The sequence below is a fragment of the Ranitomeya variabilis genome, chromosome 3, assembly GCF_051348905.1.
Source record: "Ranitomeya variabilis isolate aRanVar5 chromosome 3, aRanVar5.hap1, whole genome shotgun sequence".
Classification (NCBI taxonomy): domain Eukaryota; kingdom Metazoa; phylum Chordata; class Amphibia; order Anura; family Dendrobatidae; genus Ranitomeya; species Ranitomeya variabilis.
The window spans coordinates 703,990,591-704,008,474 of NC_135234.1; the positions used below are offsets into that span (position 1 = coordinate 703,990,591).

Consider the following 17,884-nt stretch of genomic DNA (forward strand, 5'->3'; position numbering starts at 1 on the left):
TTATTTTATCGGGGTCAAACATTTAGATCAGGAAGGCGTTGTCCTAGTAGTGGATCGCCCCTTTAAAGCTGTAATCCGTCATTGACAAATTTACCGGGTCTGTTCTGGCAAATTCTGGACAGTTGGCATGAGTGGTATCCCTGTGTAAATGGATGAGACCTATATGTCCATAAGAACATGGCTTAGGATACACAATTCACGCAAATTGGTATTATGTAGAAGAGGCAGGTGATGATGGGCGGTATCTCAGCGCTGCTTTGTGGTTTTAAGACGCTTAAGTGTTGAGTGCGGACATCGGAAGATGGAATTGCTTGCGAATTATTGTTACAATCCCAAAAATAAAATTCTATCTGGGCTTTCTCATTATTCAGAGAGATTACACTGAACAAATGGAAGGACTTGTCTTCACAGGTTTTAATCAACACCATTTCGTAAGGGCAGAAATCAACATTAGTGTCTACACTGTATACAATCTGACACAGAATGAAACAGGCATTAAACGCTGCCGCTAATTTCCTAACACGTATGCCTTGGAGAAGAGCGTGAGAAAAAAAAACCCTGTTAAGTTTTAAAGGTCATGTGCATCACATTGTGTAAATGCTAGAGAGCCACGTTCTTACCAAAAAGCTAAAGACAAGGAGTACGGTATAATAGAGGCACGAAAAAGTGTCAGATTTAACCTTCCCGGCTATACATCCCTGCTATGCTGGGGCTGCTCCTGAGCATTAACTCATTCACTACACCCAATATCCATCTAGCTTAGTGTATAAGGCCCAACATCTAAGCAGAGAAATTTCCTATAATGCAGTGAATATCATGGTCTGCTGTAAAATACACTCATGGCTGAAAGTGTTGGCACCCTGGAAATTGTTCCAGAAAATGAAGCATTTCTCCTAGAAAATCATGGCAATCATACAGGTGTTGTTATACACATATTTCCTTTGTGTGTATTGGAACAACACAAAAAAAAACTGAAAAAAGGCAATAATTTCTCACAAAACCCATAAAAATGGGCCAGACAAAATTGTTGGCACGTTTCCAAAACTGTTACTTATAATAAAAATCTTTAGACCATTCCTTTAAAGGGAATCTGTCACCCGGTCTTTGCCACTTTACCATAATGTAAAGATAGAGACCCTGATTCCAGCTGTGTGTCACTTACTCGGCTGCTTATAAGCAGGTTATCACTAGAGGACTAGTAAACCTGCTGCCTTGTAGTCCTCTGAGCTTTGTATTACTCTACCCCCCACCACTAATGATCTGCTTTCTGCCTATGCACAGCGTACACAGAAAGCTCCCAATCAGTGGTATGGGAGGGGTTATACACAGCTCAGCATTCAGAGCTCTGATACATCTGCAGCAGATAAAACAGGGATTTTATCATAGCAGCAGACAGCCCAATAAGTGACATCACTGGATTCAATACTGCGGGCAAAAACACAATCACTGATTCCCTTTAAGGGGTATTCAGTTGAGAAAACATATCTTTAACATGTGTCAGTCACCCCCAAAATACTCTTATCACGGTGAAGGTGGATAGTCTATGTGCACATGTTGCGTTTTCTTCCCTGCGCAGTTTTGCACAAAAATGGAAATATTTCCTAATGCCTACAAAGTGAATGAGATTCCTGAAGTCTCACGCACATGTTGCTTATTTTTTTCCTTGCAGATTTTCATCAGAATCCAATCTTGCAGCAGGTATCACCCACACTAATGAGTGGGGAAAATTTGAAGTCGTCCATTTTGGATCCAACTTTCTAAATGGCCCACCCAGGTGTATCCACATAAATGGCCCACCCTGTAGAATTGAGCCTCGCCAAGAACTCACCAAAGCCCCATCATTTGCATCTGAAGTAATTTTCTAACGAACTGTCCCAATAAAACGTACAGTACTAATATGACTGCTATAGGGGGCTTCATCCCCTATTTCACAGCCAAGCTAGTCTTGTTATTCCGGCAGGTCATTAGACCATACGGTGCTTGCAGCCTTCTCAGGTCCACTGCTTTGTAGGCAAAAGCCCCTGCCCAACACACTGAGCTATGGGCACAATTTGTTAGCCCGTATAATGATAAGACGATGCCCTAATGTGCGGCGTGAGGATTTACAAGAACATGAGAAACCAAACAGGGAACATAAGGTAAAAAACAAGGAGCAGCGGCGGCAGGGGATCCCAGGAGCCAGCACAGCAGTTTCTCCGGCCGTCTTGCTTCATCAGGACTGGGGGAGTGTAACTGCTATGGATGTAATTATTGAGATTAATGTCACCAATTTCTCCTCCTGTCACATACTTTATAATTGTTACAGACAGATCCGTTCTCAGTCATACTGGTTTCGGAGCACTTTGTGCGCATTTGACTAAACCAATATCAAATTTAATCACGCAAGCGGCAATACTGGAGCTTTAAGGAGCAAATTAGTGATCTGTGATCCATCTTTAAAATGGAGGCTTTGTTGTAAGGAGAGTGAAGAGGAAGGAATGATAAAATCCTGGGCGAATTCCAAGAATAGCTGAATATTTTTACATAAAGTCAGGAGGAGTAGCGTGACTGCCACAAGCACATAACTGGAAAGGAGCGTGAGAAGGAAATGTTGTCAGATGATATTCAGCAATATCCTTTACAAATCCGTAAAATGACCGAGTGCTCAGACCTAATGTATATAGCGGAGGTCAAATACATTCTCATAGCAAGGAACTAACCACTGCATCCACAGAGAAGTACAACCTCGGGGTCTTTAATATGCAGAGACCCCAAGAACCCCATTAGTCAGGGTACGCCGGAGTCTTTTCTCTGCAGCTTCAATAACTCCCATATTCCTTCAAGGATTATTCCCAAAATAGTAAGTTATCCCGGGGCATGGTGGCATGTGGGATAACCTACGGATAGCCGGAACGGCTGCACATACGTGCAAACTCCCCTCCATGATATTCTTTATGACTGCCAGAGATAGCAGGGAACCTTTTTGTCAGCCATCACATAGAAAATTAATAGGGCTGAGGTCGAGCAAGTTCATAGGTGAACAGGTGAATAAGGTGCTGCCTGATATAACTGGTGGGTGCTTATTTCCCATGAAAACAAAATGATTGGGCATGCTGAAATTAAACATGCCCAATCTTACGCTTTCCCCACATCTGCTGTTAGGAAAAGAGGTCCATTTACACTGCGCAATGTGCTGCAAGAAAAACCGCCAGTTTATGGCCGTTTAATAGCCTAGGATGTGCAATCAATGATCTGTATTAGATTATTCAGATCACATAGATTGTCACTGCTCTTAATAATACAGAATGATGTCCTGCCATGAAAGTTGATCTTTAGTGCAGCAGAAAAGATCATTTCACCTGACAAACAGGAGCATTGCGCATCCATTGGAGATCAGCAATCTCTTTAGACTGTATGAATATCATGAAAAGATCAATCCAAGGAAAAATTGTTCATACAGGATAATCTTCCAGTGTAAATGGACCTCGAGTCTGAAACACGTCCACACACAAGATAGCTGGTGAATTTGGCAGACATTCAACCTCAAAAGTAGCATAGCCAAGTTTGTAATGAAACGAATACCTATAAATGGCTGAGTACATCAAAGGCTCTCCCACACACATCTATCCTACCCAGGAAAGCAATGGACTATGGATTTACAAGTATATCGTATTGGAAATAATAGGCCTGGTGGCTTAAGAGCCAACTACATAGATACATGCACAGAAAAACCAACAAATGATAAAGTCATAATAAAGCCAAACAGTGGCTTAAATGAGAGTGAATGATCATATCAAATCAGTATAAGAGACTTGTGGGGCCTGGACCTAAACCCCAATGCGCGTTTTGTGTTCGCTTCTTCTAGGGGGTATATGAATATATATTCACAAATATACATAGTGGAAGAAGCCAAAGACAAACAGGCATTGGGATTCTGGTCCAGGCCCCCCCGATCTGTTGTTGATTTACTATCATCTTTCACTCTCATTCAAACCAATGTTGAGCTTTACTGTGATTTGACTATTTGTTGGTTTTTATATGCATACATCTATGCAGTTAGTTCTTGGGCCTCCAGTCAGATTAACTCTATTATATACATATGGATTTGTATATGAATGATTACTTATGATATACTTATAACTTCATAGTCTACTGTTTTCCTGGGTGTCATGGATCTCAGCCTCCCATACTTTTCTATTATATATTTCTATCATGCCTATGCTTCATATTTGATTAGTTACAAATAAAAGTTGTTAGATTTTGTGTGGGCTTTGTAATTAAACCATTTGAGGCTGCATTAAAAACTGTCTGGCTAACCATTTTTGTCCTGTGCCTACTAAAATACATACTGGATGGATCCAAGCACGCATGTTTCTGACCAGGCAAGTTCAAGCTACTGGAATATACATGTCCCAGGCCCTTCTACCAGAAAACTGATGAATAAACATGACTATTGCAGTCATACAGCAGCAGACGACATCCTCTATGCCATTACATTACAATGCTAGATAATGGATCGTAAAAGATTTGAATGACAGAAGGAATAAGATAATGAGATTGCCCAATGATACAAACATAGCGCACATCAGAAAAAGATAAATAATAATAATAATAATAATAATAAAAATCATGGTTCAGAAAAAATGATGCACGGAGGAGACAGACATTAAACATCTACAGAAGAAAACCGGAGCGCATACATCTACAGAAGAAAACTGCAGCGTATACATACAGACACACAAACTTTGGCATAGAGGGCGAAAACAAACATGTTGTGGGACAATGGTAAAACCTTTCACTTGATATTAGATCCCACTGCTACAGTGAGCTCCAATCTCTCGAATCCCTATGGAAAACAAAGCATCTTCTCTCTAAAAAAAGATGAAGCAATATATATGTACACAGTATACACAAAGCTCGAGTATTGTCTACGAGCCATTCTATCCTATACACTTACAAAAGCACCAGAATAACGATTCCTGCCCAAAAGATAAAACGAAAGGGGAGATCTTTATAAACCTTTTAGACCGATACGAGGGTAACAAGTCATGGTGATTCACAAGTACATCGATACATAAATGTCACTGCTTTGATGAAAAAAATAGAATGGTGTACCCAGTTACAATTAAGGTATTGACCTGGCTTATTTCCGACAAATGTTAAAAATGCACAATATATAAGACGATGTGGATTATACCTGCTCACTGGAAACCACAACAGTCAGCGAGCGGTGGAACAGATTCAGGAGGTTAAAAGGTAGTTGTCGTTTTAATAAACTTCTGACATGTCAGAAGTTTTGATTGTTGGAGGACTGGGTGCAAAGAAAGAACCTCACCAATTACTAAAACGAAAGGGCAGAGGTGCTCAGCTAAGCTCTCTGCCCCCTCGGCTTTAAATGTGCGGTGCACACATCGATAGAAAGTTTATGAGTCCTCAAACCACAGAATCTGCTCTTTAAGGAGACTGTGCTAAATGGTACATTGTTTTACTGATCTGAGGGGGTCCCAGCAACTGGACCCTCAACAATCAAAACTTCTGACATGTCAAATGTTCTGTAAGGCTATAGCTATTGTGGTCGGCTGAGATGATGCAAGATCTTAATACTAGAGACAGGATAGGACCGTCCTGATTGGGTCACCTTGTCGCAGTGGGATGGATTATATGGGTTTTTTTTTAAATCAAAATAGTGTTAACTACGTACCCCATGTTATTTACATGTACTATTATCAGTTACTTACTATAGGTTATATGCTCATATTGTTTTTTTTCTTGGGTTAAGGTTATAGATACTGTTTAATATGAGGGTGTAGGAGTTAGCAGCACTGAACTCAGGATGATGACAGAAATTGTCTTACATCATGGCAACCACAGATCACTTTCCAAAATACTTCAGTGGTACAGTGCTGCCGTGGTTAAAAGCTGCAGCAAGACTACGGTGTGTGAATGCAGCCCTAGACTAAGGGAGCATTTACACTACATGATTACCGCACGATTCTATAATCATGCAGTCTAAACAAGCTGCCGATCACCTGATGAACGAGAAACAGATCTTTCGTTGGGTGAAATGATCTGTTCCTTTGCCTAAAAAAACCAAAAAAAAACTCATTCTCGGCAGCACATCGTCCTCTGTAAACACAACCTGCAATAATAATGGCAGCCTGTGCACACGGAGCGATCTATTACAGATTACAGTCCACACAAGTAGCTGATCCGAGGTCGCTTAGTGCCACCGGTTGGCTGGTGTAAACGGCCCTTTAAATCCTCTGACATTGGTGGGATTGGGCCACAATAGGCTTATCTCTCCCAGTTAAAGAGTCATAATTTTATTAGTATCTTATTTAAAAGGAAACAAAAACAAATTCAGGTCACAAACAAAAAGTGAGAATAGAGTAATGGCATCTACTCAGAATGTACAGTATTCATGTAGACACACAATCATGATGCCACATAAGTACCCGGGTTTTGTTTTATAGGGTTTGAGTTATTTATACAGAGCAAGTTGGGAGAGAGTCAGAAAAGGCGCTGACCCTTCCCCTTATTTTGTTTCACAATGACACCCCTGCCTTGCTGCGGAGGTTGGCACCATAGATGCAAGCAAGATTTATGGGATTTCTTACGTTCTTATGTACTGACATGGTGCAGTTGTCGATTGTAAAAGTAGTTCTATTTTATTAGATCGACAGCACCTTAGCACTACCAGTACCTTATGTAATGTACATTAGTATGTCTGTACAACCATTAGGATTTATAAAATGGAGTTTAAGAACACGCCAAGTGATCGAAACGTGCCCAGTTTCCATTCTCCTGGCACCTCACACATTTCGCCCACATTCATTACTTTTGTCACACCAAACGTCTTACTTTTAATAGCTTCAATGAAAACTATCCTTTTATCTGCCGATGCTGGGTCTTTCTTACTTACATCCACCTTGCCTCTACGTCTGACAGAGACGTGATCCTGGGCTTCGTCACGTGAAATTCATTGGGAATCAACTAAGGGTGAGCTGAAAAAAGTTCTACCTTTGGTTCATGATACCTAAACTACGGCAATGCCCTGCACATGAGGAAAGCGACATAGCGCATCAGAAGAACTATACTACATTTCTAAGTGGGAGTATTTTCTAATATTATTACACCTACTACATAGTGGGATAGTATCTTGGAGATGGCAATACCCCTATATTGACACCCAGGCAATATATATATATTTTTTACCAGGATCTGTTAACAATTTACTGAAGATATTGGCATAGACCCAACGCACCTCATAGAGGGTATTGTATGTGGTTACTGTCACTGTATTCGTATGCAGCATCAGTCTCTCTCCGAGCAACGTGAAGAGGCTGTGAGTGTGCATGATTTCAACTTTCCGTCTGGAAGGAGAAGAAGACGACGTTAAGTGTAAGCAATCAGGAAACTTCCATTGTTAAGTAGCAGATTATTTCCATAAAATACGCTGAAGGGGTGACTCCAAAGTGACCTGAAGCTTCAAACACATTTGCTATGTCATAGTGACATGGTGGAAGTTGTGATCAGCAGGGGGTAGGTCACGGAAAGCAAGGAGCAGAAGCGTTCAGCTCATCACTGTTCCCCATTCCAGTCCCGATTTTAGCGCCCGCACCTTCACCAATCAAAACGTCCGTCATCACGCCACTATGATAGGGCACAAGTTTTCTGACATTAAGGCTAAGTGCACACGTTGCAGAATTGCCGCGGAAATTTCTGCAACTCCTGCCGCGGGTATATCGCATGCAGAATTGGCATGCGTATTCCTGCTAAACACTAGCATTTTGCAAGCGTAATTAGCTTGTAGAATGCTAGCGTTTTCCAAGCGATCAGTAGCATCGCTTGGAAAACTGATTGACAGGTTGGTCACACTTGTCAGACAGTGTTTGACAAGTGTGACCATTTTTTTTTTTTTTACTATTGATGCTGCCTATGCAGCATCAATAGTAAAAAGATAGAATGTTAAAAAAAAAAAAAAAAATTGTGATATTCTCATCTTCCAGCGTCCCGCGCAGCTTTCCTGCTCCTCGCGATGCTCCGGTCCCAGTAATGCTTTGCGGCATGACCCCAGATGACGTAGCGAGACCGCACGTCACCACAGGTCATTTTCGCAAAGCACCCTTGGGAACGGGAGCGTCGCGAGGAGCAGGAAAGCTGCGTGGGACGCCGGAATGTGAGAATATCACGATTTTTTTATTTTAAGTCTTTCTTTTTTTTTTAACAATGATATGGTTCCCAGGGCCTGGAGGAGTCTCCTCTCCTCCACCCCGGGTACCATCCGCACATGATCCGCTTACTTCCCGCATGGTGGGTATAGCCACATGCGGAAAGTAAGCGGATCAATGCATTCCTATGTGTGCAGAATCGCCGCGATTCCGCACTTTAATGGACATGCTGCGTTTTTTTTTCCAGAAGGCGATTCCGCAGCGGAAAAAAACGCAGCATGTGCATAAAAAATGCGGATTGCATTCTAATAATAGGATGCTTAATGTATGCGGTTTTTTTGCGGTTTTATCGCGTTTTTATAGCGGAAAAAAAACGCAAAAATTCCTAAACGTGTGCACATAGCCTATTAAAAGGAACACTTTCCATAAGGAGAGGCCGCAATGTATTTATAACAGGAATCTAAGAAATTATATAGAATGCAGCAATGCCGAGAATCTATCATATTATATCAGGAGGACACATTACAGCAATACTTACTTATGACCTAGGTGCTTTAGAAAATATCCAAGGACTTTCAGAGCCTGCACTCGGATACTTTCACTTTTAGATGCTAGTAGCTTATAAATTACCCTAAAAAAAGACAACGGCAATTATTTTCCATGTAGCAAAACATATCAATGATCAAGATGGCAGAAACACTACATGTTCTATGTTTAATATATTTTTTTATGATTCTTTTTCACATGTACCTTTCTATATTAAAGGGATAGTCCAGGCATGGGACAAAGTGTGCAGTCATTATATGTGACTGCAGATTGCAGAATCACGACAACACATGGTGCATAAACTGGCACAACGCTGATGTAAGGGGGGTGTGGTATCACATGACCACATGTGTATAATTTGCATACTTGAGGTCACATGCAGACTAGACGTCTCCCACTTTATTCAATTCACGTCTATGGAGAGAAGATGACTGGGTGGTCACATACATGTCGTCACGTGACCACCCACTGGCACCGGCCATAGTGGGGAATTGCAACAGTGCACACCACATTCTGTCACAGTTCAGAAGTTTTCCATCACATAGTGTTACTGCTGACATTTGTCCCAAGCCTGGACAACCCCTTCAAAATAATCCAGAAATCTTGCAAATTTCACTCTGTCCACTCTATGGAGATCACATTTCAGCAATCACTTGTCATCACGGGAAAGGTTACCAAACGGTTTTTAAAAAAAAAATAAAAAAAAAAACAAAGTTAAAATTTCTCCTTGCCTTGTTTCCTGCCGTATGGTACAAGGTCCTAACCTATATTTTGGTACTGATGAGAGGGAGGAGAGGAATGGAGCAAAGGACTTCAGTTTTACCTTTGGGATCAGATACAGGAGTCCAGTTTTTGTTAAATTTTTTACTTTATGTATTTTTATTTTGACATTAAGAAGAATAAAAAAAGTTCTTATTTTTCCCTGTGTTAGTGTCTCATTGAAAATCACCTGCATATTCTGCACAAAATAACCATTTTGGAGCATCTTTTATAATAAGTCAGATTAACTTGACAACTGGGTGTTACCATCCGCCTTGTTATCCCTACATAGTAAAGTACAATCATCACTGACTGGACAGTGTCAGTGTGCAGCGGACAAATCCCCCATCTGGTAACACCCAGTTTTTAATTTATTCTTACATTTCTATAAAAGAAACGTCATGCCATAGATTAGTAAGAAAAAATTCTCCAAAATTTTTTATTTTTCAAAAATAGAGCAATGCTAGATGTGTGGACAGGTGTCTTTATGCCAAAATATATGCAATATAAATGTTCAAGTTTATATATTAAAATAAATATGACAGGATGCAATAAGATACACTGATATAGGAACATTATTGAAAGGAATCTGTCAGCAGTTTTTTTGCTTTTTAATCTGAGAGCAGCATGATGTAGAAGCGGAGAGCTTGATTTCAGGGATGTGTCACTGATTAGACCGTGTGTTGCAGTTTCAATACAATCAGTGTTTTATCAGCAGAGAATTATCACTACAGGACTAGATCTCAAGTACACAGCAGTCAGAATAGTCTGTGTAACCCCACCCACACCACTGATTGGCCAATCAGTGGTGTGGGTGGGGTTATAAATAGCCCAGAAGTCTTAGCTCAGCTACAGCATTGAAAATAAGGATTCTATCAAAACTGCTCCTAGCAGCCCAGTAAGTGATACATCCCTGGAATCAGGGTCTCTGCCCCTCCATCATGCTGCTCTCAGATTACATAGCAAAAACGTGATGACAGATTCCTTTAAGCTACAGAGCAATAAGCTTTTCAATCAAACCTAAACTATTTTAGCAGAGATATATAGGTTATACAAAATGGAAGCCAGAAAGACGCCCCAGTGACAGCTCCAAAAATAACAGGATGACTGCCATGTCTGGCAGCACATGCTGACATTATTATATCATATTATTCTTCCTATGTATGAATATATGCAGATCGTCCCATGTTTGCTCAGAGAGCCCCTAATATGTCTTGTCTGTATACTTAGATTGCTTCCACAGAAGTCTTATTATGAGGTTATAATAAGAACAGAAATTCTTCCAACAAATAATTATCTTGCTCCACTAGAAGAAATAACCGGCGCTGTTCTCCGGGGCCGGCGCAACAATCGTGACTTTGTCCTACAGGAATTAGACAGACAGAGGTCTATTGTCCTTGAGATTACAGTCAGCATTTCAGCAAGTCGGAATAAGAGAGAAAGCTTCATTGTCCAAGGTCATGAGGACGGAGCGCGGCTACGTAGGTCGGCAGCGTCCAGCGCTGATATCGTGGAGCCGATACTGTAAGGCATTTCCACACATAAGTAGAGCTGCTAATTTCACTGTGATTATTGGGGTGTCTTCTTATATTAATCGTGTTGCGTTCAAGTCATCGCCGGCGGCACTTTGTCTTAGTTTAAAGTGACAGAATGAAATTTAGGAGAAGCAGATTTGCTGAAGACTCGGCCTTGTGCTGTTCCTCTATTATTCATCTTGAAAATAAATAAACAACTGGGTGATGACATTCATCTTGTCAAGGGGGTGTGTCACTGCACACTGACACTGCAATGGATGATGGAAGAAATACAGATAATTTATACAAGGAAAGTGGAGTCAGTGCTGAAAAGGCTTCATTATTATAGTTGTTAAACAACGCGTTTCGGGAGAAGCATTTCCTCCGTCAGGTATTTTTGGTGTTGCCCATGTATCACCAATAATAAAGAAGTCTTTTACCAACTCCAGAGATCACTTTCCCTGGATAAGATGCCTTTTTTTATTCCATTATCCATCGCAGTGTCGGTGTGCAGTCACTTGGTCACAGAATCCAGACGGGCATTCAGAGGGAGGAAGTGTGAGCCGTCCATCACTTGGCTTTCATCAGGCACTTTCGGAATTTATGCTCCCAGCATAATCCAATAATGTGAAAGTCCAAACACCAATAATTATAATAATTTCACCTAAGAGTCGCTTTCCTATGAAGCGCTTTTTCTTTTTCTGTTTGTGCATCTACACACGGACACAGTCCAATCTGAAAGAAACTGATCATATCCGTGTGTATGTCACGTTTGACATTAAAGTGACAGTCAGCACAGAATGACTGTGTAAACCAAGTACAGGCGCTCGGTGCTCCATGGAGGGCCATACAGTACAATGCACCTTCCCACCTGCTTGCTTTCCCTCCTTCTCCACCCGCTTTTATTTGATTGACAGTTATGGCTCTATAAAGCCAGAGAAGGGTGGAGATAGATGAAAACCAAGCAGGTGGGAAGGTGTATATAAACGATTGGCCCCGCCGTGAAGCCCCGAGCACCTGTACTTGGTTTGAACAGTCATTCTGTGCTGACAGAGTCCCTTTAATTAACTAAAATGGTATATAGTATGTAGAAAATATTGGACTGTTTGTTTCAATTGGGTTAAAAGCAAAAAAAAATTATTTTTTACGAGAACTTGTTACAAAGATTTTCATTAAAGGAGTTGTCAGATCCCAATCAATAAGTCTGCAGTCCCTCTGTGTGACTTCAGACTTATGAATCCCACAGCACATGCACTGTGCGCTGCGTGGATTCACCAGTTTCCGACCTGGGACTGGAGGGTATGTATGAGCTGTATATGCCTTTGGCCAGTGGGCATGGCTTCATTCCATACTCTAGAATTGAGCCAAAGCCACGCCCTGTCTACTGACACAACTGGCCAGTGGGCACAGCTGACTAGTGGGCCAGGAGTATGTTATACATACCCTCCAGTCTTTACTACTTGTACATAAGAGGTCAGGACACAAACCCAAGATAATGTCTTTTATACGGTAATTGTCCCCCTCTATATGCTAATGAACGCCATCTGGTCCGATGCTTGGAGCTCCTTTGCCCCAGAAATTGCCATCCTCCATCCTTGATTGGCATCTCCTACACAGGGCTGTGGCATCAGAGTCCATGTTGGTGGAGTCGGTATAAAATGGACCGACTCCTAAAATATAGAATACATTGGGTGCAGTAGTTCAGTGCAGGATATGCTGTAAATGTTTTCATAAGAATTTGGGAAAGTTATGAAATAATAATAATAATCTCTTTATTTACATAGAGGCAACATATTCCGCAGCGCTTTACAGTTTTTGCACACATTATCAATGCTGTCCCTTATGGGGCTCACAATCTAAATTCCCTATCAGTATGTTTTTGGAATGTCCTATAAATGTCTGTTCTGTTCCTGATCTAAGGATCTGGGCTTTTAGTTTAGATGAATCTGTGCTGCACTTTAAGCACATGCTCAGTAGTGAGGCAGTGCTGTAGAGATGAATCTGTGCTGCACTTTATGCACATGCTCAGTAATGAGGCAGTGCTGTGGAGATGAATCTGTGCTGCACTTTATGCACATGCTCAGTAGTGACCCATGCTGGGGAGTCAGAGTCAGAAAAATTGAGGCGTTGGAGGTTTGGCTAACAGACTCCACAGCCCTCCTCCGACATCATCTGTAGTCTGTTCAACTCTCGTGCCTGCACAGTAGGGTACAAGAGCTGCGCAGGCACAATAAGCTGTGCGGATGATGTCAGTCACATCAAAGATGGAGAAAATTCGATTGTGGAAACAGAGGAGGTGCTGAGCTGGGATCGGATGGTGTTAATTAGCATAAGACACGAGGCAATGATAAAAGGCATTTTCTTAGGTACGTGGGGCAGCTGGGCTCTTATGAAGAAATTGCAGAAGTGCTTTTAAAGATGACTGAAAGGTGGAGGATATAGTTTATATGGGGCAACCTAGTGACATGCTTACTTTAATAGCAGGCAGCCATCAAAAGGCCCTTGAAATGTATTGACTTCTCATTGCATGAGCTGATTTTCACCAGTAATCTCTGCATGGTCGTGTTACTTCTTCTTAGGATGCAATCAAGTTCTTGGCAAGGACTATTAAAAGGGAAATCTGTTCTCAAATACTGTGGTGTAAAGCAGCCCTAAAGTCAGCAGGTAAAACTGTACAGTGTGCCACTCACCATGGGCTGCGTTATAGCCGGTCTGTCACAACATTTCTTTAATTTAAGCAGATCACCTGTCACAAACTAAGTTACATAACGCCACATTCAGCCATTATTACACAAGTCCTTCTTTCTGCTTCACTTTCCCTACAGCTGTGCAGATTCTGCAGTACTTTACTGAGCAATGCATTACATTATAATCCTATTTATTTAGAAACAGGTAAATACATATTTATATGTAAAATCCTCTCTTATTTCTCTCTTTTGTATCTTTCTATCTGTCCATTTATATGTAACCATCTCTAACCATCCATGTACTGGTATCTTTCCAGCAGTCTGTCCATCTACATGTATCTGCCTCTATAGTTCCGTCCACCTACCAGTATCCATCTAGCAGTCTGTCCATCTACACGTATCTATATATCTGTAACCGCCCACCATTTACATGTATCTATCTCTAACCATCCGCCATATACATGTATCTATTAGTGATGAGCAAGTGTACTCGTTGCTCGGGTGGTCTCCGAGTATTTATGACTGCTCGGAGATTTAGTTTTCATCCCTGCAGCTGAATGATTTACAGCTACTAGCCAGGCTGAGTACATGTGGGGGTTGCCTGGTTGCTAGGGAATCCCCACATGTAATCAAGCTGGCTAGTAGCTGTAAATCATTCAGCTACCGCAATGAAAACTAAATCTCCGAGCAGTCAAATACTCTGAGACCACCCGAGCAACGAGTACACTCGCTCATCACTAGTATCTATCTCTAACCGTCCGCCATCTACATGTATATCTCTAACCGTCCGCCATCTACATGTATCTAACCGTAACCATCCGCCATCTACATGTATCTAACCGTAACCGTCCACCATCTACATGTATATCTCAAACCGTCTGCCATCTACATATATTTATCTCTAACTGTCCACCATCAACATGTATATCTCTAACCGTCCGCCATCTACATGTATCTAACCGCAACCGTCCGCCATCTACATATATCTTTCTCTAACCGTCTGCCATTTACATATATCTATCTCTAACTGTCCACCATCAACATGTATATCTCTAATCGTCCACCAGCTACATGTATCTATCTGTAACCGTCCACCATCTACATGTATATCTCTAACCGTCTGCCATCGACATGTATCTATCTCTAACCGTCCGCCATCTACATATATCTATCTCTAACTGTCCACCATCAACATGTATCTATTTCTAACCGTCCGTCATCTACATATATCTATCTCTAACCGTCCACCATCTACATGTGTATCTCTAACCGTCCGCCATCTACATGTATAATTCTAACCGTCTGCCATCTACATGCATCTAACCGTAACTGTCCGCCATCTACATGTATCTATCTGTAACCGTCCGCCATCTACATATATCTTTCTCTAACCGTCTGCCATCTACATGTATATCGCTAACCGTCCGCCATCTACATGTATCTATCTGCAACCGTCCGCCATCTACATATCTTTCTCTAACTGTCCGCCATCTACATGTATATTTCTAACTGTCCACCATCTACATATATCTATCTCTAACCGTCCGCCATCTACATGTATATCTCTGTCTGTCATCTACATGTCTATCTCTAACCGTCCGCCACCTACATGTATCTATCTGTAACCGTCCACCATCTACATGTATCTATCTATAACTGTCCGCCATCTACATGTATCTATCTGTAACTGTCTGCCACCTACATGTATCTATCTATAACTGTCCGCCATCTACATGTATCTAACCGTAATTGCCCGCCATCTACATGTATCTTCTGTTTAGCAGGCCTGGGGAAAATCATGCATATGTGATGCTGCAATAAATTATGTTATGCCAGGTCTACGAAGCAGAAGAGGCGCTGGGGATGCTGACAGATAGCAGAAGGTTTGTAGCGTTCTGGTCTGGTGGCCAAGGACTACCAATGTGGCTGCTGAATTAGGGTCCTGCAAATCTTTTTGCTCAACCCTACTTACATTGCTATAGTAAATCTATGGGTACCTAGTGGGGCTTACAAGTGAACTGTCCCAAAACATTGTGAGGCTCTCACTAAGGCCGGGGTCACACTAGCGATGAATACGGACGAGTGCTATGCAATAAAACATCGCATAGCACTCGGACCAGTATTCATCTATGGGGCAGCTCACATCACCATTTTTTTCCTCGGCCGGTTTCAATGTGCGAGTGAAATCGCAGCATGCTGCAATTGTCACCGACACCCGGCCGAGTCTCGGCTCATATAAACCTATGGGTGCGAGTGAGACAACACACATCAGCCAGATGTGTGTTATATGCTGATCCTGGCAATGAAGGAGATGGAGAAATTCATTTCTCCGCCTCCTCCACAGCTGTGCGAGAGGCTCGGAACACAGACGCATGAGACTCGGCTCCTGCTCACAGCAGAGCAGGAGCCGAGGGTCATTAGCATTTTCGCATCGGATGCCATACGCTAGTCTGACCACGGCCTAAGAAAGCAATCTTCACTAATTTTCCATATGCTCAATTGGAGCATGAGTAGGTCCTGCACCAGAGCACAGAGGCACTGAATGAGAAACTCCCAGTCTGGTTGATCCAGTACATCAAAATATTACACTGAAGGCCATTCACCTGAATGTGAGTGCAGTTATTGCCAACGAATGGCTGGGTGGCAATAAAAATAAGAAAATGGATCACGAGGGTGATGTGATACGCTAGAGCTCACAACGTGGCCTTCAAAAAGATAGCAGCAGATACTGGTAAAATGAGGTCAGGTTGGGGACAGATACCGCAGCACATTGTGGGCATGTCATGAACTTTACATTATACACCATTTTGTGTAATGCCCGGGCACTTTCTGGTTTTACTTTTCGTCAATGTGACAGCTCATGTTCACAAATATAAACTAATCATTTCCAGGAATACAAGATTATTCTTGTGATTATCTGGCAATTCTGATTCTATGCATGAAAGAAAAAACAGATAATTAATGCATTTACGGCTTGTCTCACCGTATTCCATTTCTCTGATCAAATGCAGGTATCATGGAGGCGGGATGTTCAGACATTAACGCCACGAGCAGCTGCAGAACATCATGAATATTCTCATCCTGTAATGAAAGAAGACAGAATCCCAAATGACACGTGTTCTGCTCACATTCACACACCGTTCTCTGCTGCAGAAATGTAGTCTTTTATATAGCAAAGGACATTTTATAGAAACTGAATGTTTATTCTGATTTACCAAGCAGTTTGGCAACATTGGTGCCGATTAGTGCCAATGATACATTGGTGTAGTGACTATGCCAACCTACAAAACAGCATGGCATATTCTGGGCAGAGATGCTCCTGTCCAGAATCCAAAACTACTCACAATGGCACTACCCAGGACAAGAAGCTACTCAGGTGAATCTGGTTACCTCAAACTATGGCAGTCACATTCAGGAAGGAAGAAAACAAAGGGTACAGCAGGATGTGAAACCCATTTATTTTTTAGATTTTCCCAAGTTTAAACCATAATGTCTTGGTCTCCTCACCTGAGATGGTGGTTAGGATTAGCTCAGTTTAATTAAATTAGTGATATGTGAAAGAAAACACTGGCTGACCAAGGTGTGAAATTGAACAGTACCGGACCAACTCAAGGGCTGAGCAAAGTGTGAAACTAAACAGTGTCCTACAAACTCAATGATATGCCAATGTGTTAGATAAATGATTCCCCACCAATTCAACTCCCCCCGCTGTTACATTTATTATTTTGTATTTTTTCATGAACTCATGTGAACTTTGCACCAACTAGTAAATTGTTTGACATGTGGTAATATAATTTATACCAAAAACAGTGATTAATCTGGTTAGTCATATTGGTACTGCTATTATTTTTACAGTACTGTATTTTTTATATATGCAAATAACTTCTAAAGAAAGGAAATGGAGAGAAACTCTACTGCAATCTATCGATGTAGCAAACCTAAAAGTCAATATCAACCATGTAAAGGGTTATTCTGAAGTGGACTCTTGAGCAGCACACAGCTCTCCAGCCTCCTTCACTTCCTATTGTCTGGTAGGGGCGGCTCTTCCCCTTGAGTGACAGTTCTGATTAGTAGCAGAGTTGTAGTATTAGGGCAGAGACAGAGAGCCGCATAACTCGGGCGATGAGTGAAAGACTGGCCCGGCACCACTCCTGACCTGAGCGTGACGTATTTATATGCAGCAGTCAAGGTCAGGAGAGCAGACAGCCAGTACGAGGTTTACGGTGCA

The 17,884-nt window shown here is 41.7% G+C and overlaps 1 protein-coding gene across 6 annotated transcripts in view; it reads right to left on the reverse strand.

Annotated features, from left to right (window-relative positions):
* NBEA (neurobeachin) overlaps positions 1-17,884 on the reverse strand; it is an 838,139-nt gene that overhangs the window by 530,396 nt on the left and 289,859 nt on the right. For all 6 annotated transcript variants that reach the window (XM_077298228.1, XM_077298226.1, XM_077298223.1 and 3 more), the window contains exons 16-18: positions 16,640-16,737; positions 8,689-8,781; positions 7,244-7,352 (exon numbers count right to left, since the gene is read on the reverse strand). In XM_077298228.1, the coding sequence (XP_077154343.1) occupies positions 7,244-7,352; positions 8,689-8,781; positions 16,640-16,737 (300 nt within the window). The remainder of the gene's footprint in view (positions 1-7,243; positions 7,353-8,688; positions 8,782-16,639; positions 16,738-17,884) is intronic.